This window comes from Heptranchias perlo, chromosome 11 (assembly GCF_035084215.1).
Source record: "Heptranchias perlo isolate sHepPer1 chromosome 11, sHepPer1.hap1, whole genome shotgun sequence".
Classification (NCBI taxonomy): domain Eukaryota; kingdom Metazoa; phylum Chordata; class Chondrichthyes; order Hexanchiformes; family Hexanchidae; genus Heptranchias; species Heptranchias perlo.
Genome location: NC_090335.1, coordinates 50,545,913 through 50,556,270, shown reverse-complemented (window position 1 = coordinate 50,556,270; position 10,358 = coordinate 50,545,913). Strand labels below are relative to the sequence as shown.

At 43.8% G+C, this 10,358-nt stretch overlaps 1 protein-coding gene across 1 annotated transcript in view; it reads left to right on the top strand.

Moving 5' to 3' along the window:
* Positions 1–3,814: 3,814 nt before the first annotated feature.
* Positions 3,815–10,358, top strand: part of hgd (homogentisate 1,2-dioxygenase) — a 38,451-nt gene continuing 31,907 nt past the window's right edge. The window contains exon 1 of the mRNA XM_067993001.1: positions 3,815–3,965. Coding sequence (XP_067849102.1) covers positions 3,951–3,965 — 15 coding nt within the window. The 5' untranslated portion in view covers positions 3,815–3,950. The remainder of the gene's footprint in view (positions 3,966–10,358) is intronic.

Genomic DNA, 10,358 nt, shown 5'->3' with positions numbered 1-10,358 from the left:
AAGTTACAAAAGATATTCAGTTGAAACAAGAAATTAAATTTATTGGCAGAATTAATAGCTAAGTGCTGTAGTGCCCTGGAAGGTTCTGTATATGTATACATGCTGGCAAATGGAATATTTTCCATTTCAGATATCCAATATTAGTATCTAACATTCCTAGGTCAGGTACAGGACATGTAGATGTTGAGTAAAGCTCCCTATCTCAGCCCTAGCCTCCAAAGAGCACCCTCTACTGCACCAGCATCAGCATGATTTTTTTTCCACTTCCCACACCAGCTATTCTTAGACCTGTCTAAGTGACATTACTGCCTAATGTCAAATTAGGGATAGTTTTGTGCTCACAAGGAATTGGATTGAGACTAACCAAACTCATTTAACACGCTATCTTTACAACCAACAGTGTCAGATTATCTACAGCCTATCTGTAAAAGAAAGGAAGGGAGACCTTTTTATACAATGTGGAGCTTTTTTTTAAAAAAATTGTGTACTGTTACTTTAAATACTTTTTATGCATCCCCACAGAAGAACATTAAATGAATCTGATCCACCCCTTGTTTCTCGTGCCACCCCCCCCCCCCCTTCCCCAAGCCTTATTTATGACCACCTGGGATGATTTTTTAATCATGTTCACATTAACGGTCGGGAGAGCATTGTTAACAGAAGCATGAAATGACTGCTTTGATCAGACAGCATCCTATTTATTTTTGTTGAACTGTATTCTCCAGAGGAATGAGAACAAAGCAGCTGCAAAACACAGGTTCCTTTGTTTATCTCAAACATAATAAAAGTCAAATTTATTAAACCATACCATTAACTAGATAAATGACAAAGTAAAATGTATTTTAACTCTTATGCACTGTAGATGCAGACCAATATTGAGAGCCACTTTTCTGAAACCAGTTTCTACAAATTAGTGGAAAACCACTAATGACTAATTTGAGCTATGTCAAATAGTCTGAACTAGTTCTTGCACCAAAAATATTGGGGCTAGAAGTAAAATAGACATGTGTGGTCATATTAACCTAGCCTGCATTGCAATGACAACTGATGCTGGCCTCAGGATAAGGGCATGTTAATAGGGTGATTAGCCTGGACAATGGAAAAGCAGGAATTATCAGACAGGTCAGCCCCATTCCACATTGTGTGTGGAAGGCAGCCCATGTTCTTAGATGTGTTAATATCAGAAATTAGCTGGAACAATGGAGGGACAGAAACTGATGGATAGACTAGCCCTGAGATCACCCATCTGGGATATGTTTATGACATCTTGTGCTCCTTTGAAATGCCAGGCAGAAAACGGGTTAAATTGATCAGCAGTTAAGCAAACAGGATGGCCATTATCTGATGGAGCGAGCTACCACAGTTTCAATGCTATAGGGTTGGGTGACAAAAACGCAGAATAAAGTAACATCTAGTTGTAGAGGTCAAGATGCCACAATGGAAGGGGCCAGCTGGACTACGTGCTCTACCCAGAGGAGGCACGGGGTGATATCATTTTAGTTCTCTAAATTTTTGCTTAAATACTAAAATGTATTAATACTCGCTTGTGCTTAAAATAAAGAACCGTTGTACCAATTTTAGTGTCCCTTCTGAATTCCTACATTAGGAAATTAGATTGTTAGAAATAGGTAGATCTGTGATTTATAAACCACAGTATAAGTAGGTCATAGGTACATCTGGAAAGAGAGGCCAAGAATGTATGAGGCAACTTTGGAATCACCTAAAGGATGATTATTGTGAGTTCTCATTTGGGATCCATCACATGCCCCTATCCAAGTAAGAGTGCTATTTCCAACTCTGGAGGAAAATTAAGTAAGTAAATAAATAAAGCTATCTAAGTCAGTAATGCAAAATAATGTCTGGGAAAGGCCTTGGAACAAACCTTACAAAATGAACATATACTGTCTCCATAAACCCCTCTCCCCTGCTGCCTCCAACCTCACCAACAACTTGCAGGGAGACCATCTGTTCAGCTGCCTCGGCATTTCTCCTTTCCCTACCCTCCATGCCAAGGTTCCACCCCCCCGGGCCATACCCATAAACTTGCATTTTTCTTTAGTTTCTCTCTCTCAGCTCATCTTGTCCATGAGATGCACCTCCTGCTCTCTTGACCCTATTACCACTAAACTGCTGACCAACTTCCCTTCCTGGCCCTGATAGTAGCTTATATTATAAATGGTTCTCTCTCTGTCCCCCTCCCTTTAAAATCTACCATCATCACCCACTCCCCCCAAAAAAACACCATTGACCTTTCTGTCCTACCATCCTAACTCCAACTGCTCCTCTCCAAAGTCCATGTCCCCTCCCAAATCTGTGCTTGAACCTCTCCAATCAGGTTTCTACCAGAGCACTGAAATAGCCCTAATCAAAGTCACAAATGACATCCACTGTGACCATGGTGCACTATTCCTCCTCTTCCTTCTTGACTTGTCTGCAGCCTTTGGCATAGTTGACCACACCATCCTCCTTCAACTCCTCTCCTTTATCCAGCTGCTTGAGGCTGCTCTCGCCTGGTTCTACTTTTACCTATCCAGTTGTAGCCAAAGAATCTCTTGCAATGGGTTCTTTATCCTGCCCCCACACCATTTGGAGGAGGCGTCCAAAGATAGATCCTTTAGGACTCTGGAGGTAATAGTGTGAGGGGAGGGGAGGGAAGAGAAGCTGTGGCTAGGAACCGATAGAATGGATGACAGCATTCCCACTGAGCTGGACAAAGGAGAAGAGGTGTTGGAGGAGTGGCTAACCATGTCAATGGCTGTAGTGAGGTCGAAGAGGACAAGGATGGACAATGCACCATGGTCAGAGTTACAGAGATGGTCATTTGTGACTTTGGTTAGGGCCATTTTAGTGCTGTGTGGGGGGGAAACCTGATTGAAGGGATTCCAACATGGAGTTGCAGGAAAGATGGCTACGGATTTGGGAGACAACAACACATTCAAGGACTTTGGAGAGGAAATGGAGATTGGAGATGGGATGTTGTTTTGCAAGGACCGAGGGGTCAAGGGTGATTTTTATGAGGAGGAGGTGATGGCAGCTTTGAAAGGGAAGAGGATAGTACCTGAGTAGAGGGAATCATTTACCGTGTCAACTAGCATAGGGACCAAAAAGGGATGTTGAGTGGCCAGCTGTTTAAGTGAAATGGGGTCAAGGGAGTAGAAGGTGAGTTTTATTGATGAGAGGGTATGAGAGAAGCTAAAGAGGCACGCTGTCCTGGGCTAGGGTGTGAGGATCCTACGAGCAGGTTTGGATTGGTGGGCAAGGGGAAGGAGTAGAGGCATCTGAACAAATTGTCTTAATCTTGGTGACAATGAAGTCCATGAGCTCCTCACATTTGTTGGAGGTGAGAGTGGAGGGGGCAGGGGAGAGAGGTTAAGGAGATGGTGTGGAGGAAAGAAGTCAGGAGTTATCTTTGCTCTCCAAGATGATCCTGGCGTACTGAACGGTTTTGGCAGAGGGAGAGTGAAGCCCAATAGTGCTTGATGTGGTTTTAGGATAGTCTCTGAAGCTGAGGCTGATACACAAGCTGGAAAGGTTCATTGAAGAATGACTATTTAATAATTAAACTCTTTCTCGCTCTCAAGCGTAGTACCTTTTTCTTTCTGCACTCCTTTTCTTTTCCATTTTAAATTCTTTTTTCACTTACTTAATTTTTCTTAATTGTTTTGTGTTTTTTACTTTTCTAATTTTTTCAGCCTCTTTTTTTTTCTATCCACTTCTCATTCTGTGGCTTCTCTTAGTCTCCTCATATCTTTATCAGATGTGTTGCATCAGTTTTGGAGCATGCCTAATGCAATCCCTGTTACATAAAGTCCCCCCCACCCCCCGCCCCCACCACCACGGTGCTACAAGGTTCTCTCTTCTCTGGGAACTACCTTTATTTCAATCACTTCTGTCCAGTTGCAATTTGGACCTTCCGTGCATTATTTAAACAAAAGAAAAGCTGAATAAAAATGGCATCTCTCAAGGTAAAAACTTTATCCTTTATTGTTTTTCTTTCACTAATGTTGATATGACCCACTAATATTTATTGATATAATCCTTGGTTTCCAATTCCGCAGTGGGAAAAAACCTTAATTCAAAATATATTCTATTTTCTATTCTCTCCCAATTGCTTTTATGTTCATTTATAACCTTTCTTGGGCAATTTATTTTGTTGTAAAAGTACCATCTTTCCCACCACTGTTAGCATACTATGGAGTGTATTTAGTGTACTTATACTTCTTATGATCACTTTTTAGTTTTATTGTTGAAATTCTACATCACTGCATTTTTATTGTTTCCTCTCAAATGCACAATTTTCTGCGATTTCTCTGTCACAGAACTTACTGCGTTCAGTAGCTGAAAGTTGGTAATGTTTGAAAAAAAATATAAAGTGCGTTTTGGTTAAAGACTGGTAAAAAAAAATCAGTCCGTGACTGTGCTCTGCAGACTTCAGACTTTTGGACTTTGATCACAAACTTGTATTTTGAAACATGGGCATTGCATAAGCAACAGCCAATGAGCAGGAGGCTGTAAGTATCTGCCTACCGACAGGAGGTCACAATCATAGTTGGGACATCATCCTGTGCCTCCTCATTATTTTGGGGTATATTGTAAACATATTAAACAATATTACTGCCTCTTTAAAATGGCAGCATGGTGTGAGCACAGCCATACTACCTTCATAAATAACTGGGAATCCTTCCAGAAAAAAATTACTGGAACAGGAGAGATGGGCTGCACCAAAATCATGAAGGAACAAAAGACTTGCAAGGAACATCAAGGCAGCAATAGCAAATCATTTAAACTAGACATGTGAGGGGAGGAGGTGGTGTGAAAGGGCAGGGAGGAAACAGATCCTAGATTAAACTGATCATAGGGCAGAAGGAGTCACCAGGTTGATATTGACTCAGAAACTCAGAGAGGCTCACATGAACAGGAGACCAGGAATAAGCAGGCGCTGGGGGATGTGGGAGGAGAGAGAACCATAAGAGATATATAATGTACATGCATGCTAGAAGCATTAGAAATAAAATGCTGGTACTGGAGGCTGTTGTAGAAGTAGGGAAACTATGTGATGGAAATATCAGATAGAAATGAATATAACATTCAGGAGTATAAAGGGGATGATTTTAACCCCCAAGAACGGGTGGTTTGGGGGCGGGTGGGAGTTGAAAATAGTTTTTTTGGGTCGCAACCACAAAATTTATGGACTTTGCATTCCCAGTGGGAAACCTGTACTTTTACGCGCCCAAGTTACACCCGGAAATAAAGCCGGGTTGTGGTCGCGACCCAAAAAACAACTATTTTCAACTCCCACTCGCCCCAACTCACCCGTTCTTGGGGTTTAAAATTACCCCCAAAGTGTTTAGAAAAGACAGAGTGGATAAAAAAGGTGGCATAGTCCATATGTCAGGGACACCTGGGAGGTAAAAGAAGTTGATCCTGTGGGAGGTAGAAAGCTACAAAATGAACTACTCTGGTTAGACATATCTTCAGTACAGTAGTGTAGTGGTTATGTTACTGGACTGATAATCCTGTGGCCGTGGACTAATAATCCGAAGAATATGAGTTCAAATCCCACCATGGCAGTTTTAGAATTTGAATTCAGTTAAAAAAAATCTGGAAATAAAAAAACTGGTATCAGTAAAAGTGACCATGAAGCTGTCGGTTTGTCGTAAAAACCCAACTGGTTCACTAATGTCCTTTAAGGAAGGATACCTGTTGACCTTACCTGATCTGAACTCCAGTCCCACACCAATGTGATTGACTCTTAACTGCCCTCTGAAGTGGGCCAGCAAGCCACTCAGTTGTATCAAACCACAACAAGGAAACAATGCAGCAATTCAAGAAGAAGGCCTACCACTACCTTTTCAGGACAGCTAGGGATGGGTAATAAATGCCGGCCTTGCCAATGATGCCCGCACCCCAAGAATGAATAAGACAAAATGGCAAATGATCCAAGCTAAAACTAGGGATAAGCTATAGACCACAAGGTCAGTGTAAGAAGGAAAAAATTTGCTCTATGAAGAGATAGAAAGATTATATGAGAACAGGAAAGTTATTTTAATGGGGTACTTCAGTCAACCTTAAATAAACTGGGAAAATCAATCGGTGTACAGGCAGATATAATGCATAACTGCTTCTTGACCTAGTGCACCAAGGAAGCCACAAGATCTGGTATTTGTTAATGACCCAGAAAATGTAAAAGAAATGAAGCTCATAGCACCTTGGGAGAACAGTGAATGGTCATATTAAAACACGATGTGGGAGTTGAATACATAACTTTAAAATCATTGAAATCAGGGAACAACTAAAACAAATAAATTGGGGAACGGTTTAACAACACTTCAGTAGAAGATAAATGGAACACCATTAAAGGTGCAATGCCAAGAATGCAAGATAAATACATACCCAAAACCAACAAGCTCAGACTAAGCAAGCATGAGCCTAAATGGATTAACAAAGAAAAGTAAGAGAAGGAAAAATGGCTTGTATAAATCCTGCAGGGAGAAAGAAGAAGGGGCTCACTGGGAAGAATATAAGAAAGTGCAGAAACACTTCAAAAGGATGATAAGAGGGGCTAAGAAAGACCTGGAAAAAGGCATAGCAGCTGAGGCTAAGCATAACATTAAAAATTATTTCAGTATAACAACAGTAAGAGGTGAAAACCGTGAAAGATGCAAATAGGCTTGAAATTGAGAATGAGCTCAAAATAGTAAATAATCTGAAAGATGACTTACTTCAAGTATTCACAGGAAGACACGAGCAACATGTCCTCTCCAAACAATCAATGACTTCACTATAAATCAGAAGGAAGTGCTACACAGGCTGAATGGCCTCAAAACAAATGGATCCCCAGAGGTGGATGGTATTTATCCCAGAGCACTGAAAGACACAAGGAAAGAAGATTTGTAAGACACTAACAATCATGATGAGGGAGACAATGGACATGGCAGAGGTACCAGTAGATTGGAATCAGGCTAATTTAGAACCCATATTCAAAAAGGGTGAAAAGACAGACAAAGACAACTATAGACCCATTGGTCTTACTTCCATTCCATGTAAAATAATGGAATTAATTATCAGGAGTAAGCTTGAGGATCATCTGTACAACAGTAGCATAGTTAATTGCAGAAGGGGTAGATCCTCCCTGACCAACCTCCTCAACTCCTCAACCTCCTCAACCCTGACCAAGCTTCCCCTGGTACCACGGTTGCAACCACAGGGAAGTCTATCGTCAATTTATCCGACCACACCCTTCAACCAGACGAAATCGAAGTTCTCAGCCGAGGGCTCAATTTCTGCCCCACTACTAAAATGGACTCCGTTAGTCTCGCGGCGGACACAGAGGAATTCATCAGGAGAATGAGGCTCCGGGAATTCTACCACAAACCCCAAGATTTCAACAGCGAACCCAATGAGACAATCAACAATCCGGAAAAGCAGACAGAGGGATCCGCGGTACAGCAACCGAAAAGGAAAGAGTCAAACTGGACTCCCCCGGAAGGTCGCTGCCCTCAGCTTGACATGTATGCCCAAGCTGTCAGGAAATGCGTCAATGCCAGATTCATCAGGCGCACTCAGAAGACAGGCCAGAATGTCACCCGAGCACAACGCAACGCCATCAACGCTATCAAGACCAACCGCAACATCGTCATCAAACCAGCGGACAAAGGAGGAGCCATCGTCATACAGAACAGAACGGACTATTGCAAAGAAGCATACCGACAACTGCACAACCAGGAATACTACAGACGGTTACCCGCAGATCCGACCAAAGAACACACCCACCAGCTCAACAAACTGATCAAGACCTTCGATCCAGACCTTCAAAACATCCTACGCACTCTCATCCCACGTACTCCCCGCGTGGGAGACTTCTACTGCCTCCCAAAGATACACAAAGCCAACACACCCGGACGTCCTATCGTATCAGGCAACGGAACCCTGTGTGAGAACCTCTCTGGATACATCGAGGGCATCCTGAAACCCATCGTACAGGGAACCCCCAGCTTCTGTCGCGACACTACAGACTTCCTACATAAACTCAGTACTCACGGACCAGTTGAACCAGGAACACTTCTCACCACGATGGACGTCTCGGCACTCTACACCAGTATCCCCCACGATGACGGCATCGCTGCGACAGCATCAATACTCAACACCAACAACAGCCAACCTCCAAACGCCATCCTACAACTCATCCGCTTCATCCTGGATCACAATGTCTTCACCTTCGATAACCAGTTCTTTACCCAAACACACGGAACAGCCATGGGGACCAAATTTGCACCCCAATACGCCAACATTTTCATGCACAAGTTCGAGCGGGACTTCTTCACTGCACAGGACCTCCAACCAACACTATACACCAGATACATCAACGACATTTTCTTTCTATGGACCCACGGCGAAGAATCACTAAAGAGACTACACGATAACATCAACAAGTTCCATCCCACCATCAAGCTCACCATGGACTACTCCTCAGAATCAATTTCTTTCTTGGACACACGAATCTCCATCAAAGACGGGCACCTCAGCACCTCACTCTACCGCAAGCCCACGGACAACCTCACGATGCTCCACTTTTCCAGCTTCCACCCTAACCACGTCAAAGAGGCCATCCCCTATGGACAGGCCCTGCGAATACACAGGGTCTGCTCAGATGAGGAGGAACGGGATGGACACCTACAGACTCTGAAAGACGCCCTGGTAAGAACGGGATATGACGCTCGACTCATCGATCGACAGTTCCGACGGGCCACAGCGAAAAATAGCATAGACCGCCTCAGAAGACTAACACGGGACGCAACCAACAGAGGTCCTGTGCAGTGAAGAAGTCCCGCTCGAACTTGTGCATGAAAATGTTGGCGTATTGGGGTGCAAATTTGGTCCCCATGGCTGTTCCGTGTGTTTGGGTAAAGAACTGGTTATCGAAGGTGAAGACATTGTGATCCAGGATGAAGCGGATGAGTTGTAGGATGGCGTTTGGAGATTGGCTGTCCAGTACTTCCCCGGAGCGGAGAAACTACGCCATGTTCTCCGCAGCCTTCAACATGTCATCAATGACGACGAACACCTCGCTATGGCCATCCCCACACCTCCACTACTCGCCTTTAAACAGCCACCCAACCTCAAACAGACTATCGTTCGCAGCAAATTACCCAGCTTTCAGGAGAACAGCGTCCACGACACCACACAACCCTGCCACGGTAACCTCTGCAAGACATGCCAGATCATCGACACAGATACCACCATCACACGAGAGGACACCACCCACTAGGTGCATGGATCATACTCCTGTGACTCGGCCAAGGTTGTCTACCTCATACGCTGCAGGAAAGGATGCCCCAGAGCATGGTACATTGGCGAGACCATGCAGACACTGCGACAACGGATGAACGGACACCGCGCAACAATCGCCAGACAGGAGGGTTCCCTCCCAGTCGGGGAACACTTCAGCAGTCAGGGACATTCAGCTACCGATCTTCGGGTAAGCGTTCTCCAAGGCGGCCTTCGAGACACACGACAACGCAAAATCGTCGAGCAGAAATTGATAGCCAAGTTCCGCACCCATGAGGACGGCCTCAACCGGGATCTTGGGTTCATGTCACGCTACACGTTACCCCACTAGCGAACAAAAGCTATCTGTTTTTAATATAATGGGTCATTTGCTGGCTTTCTCTGCCTTCCGGATGTTTCTGCCTCTCTCTCTCTCTGTTTTTTTCCTGTTTGTTTTTTTGTTGAATGTGTATTCGGGGGTTCTGTAGGTGACACCTCTCTGTCTGAACATGGTGATTGCCTTGGCAACGGGCAGTTGCAGGGGCAGTCTGTAAACACCATGTATTGTTCTGTGATGTATAAATGCGTAGGCTTCAAGGAGCTCCTGAACATTTACCTGAGGAAGGAGGAAACCTCCGAAAGCTTGTAGATTTCAAATAAAAATCGTTGGACTATAACTTGGTGTTGTAAAATTATTTACAATTGTCAACCCCAGGCCATCACCGGCATCTCCACATCACAACTTTTTTGAGGAAGTGACATTCCAAGTAGATTGTGATAAGCCTTATGACAGAGTGTACCTTGACTTCCAAAAGGCTTTTGATAAAATTCCATGAGACACTATTAATTAAATTCAAAGTTGTGCAAATTCAGGGTAAATGCTGGGAATGGATAAGAAACCGGTTGAAGGGTAGGAAACCACAAGTACTCAGTACAGCAAGCCATCAAAATTACAGAAGACTCCTATCTTATCTAGACCTGTGTGCGGCCTCTTTGTTAGCAAAGACCTGAGAAGCGAGGGAGTAAGTGAGAAACTTGGCATGTCTAGGTGCTAGTGCTTTATTGATAGGAGGTCATCGAGGTACCAACAG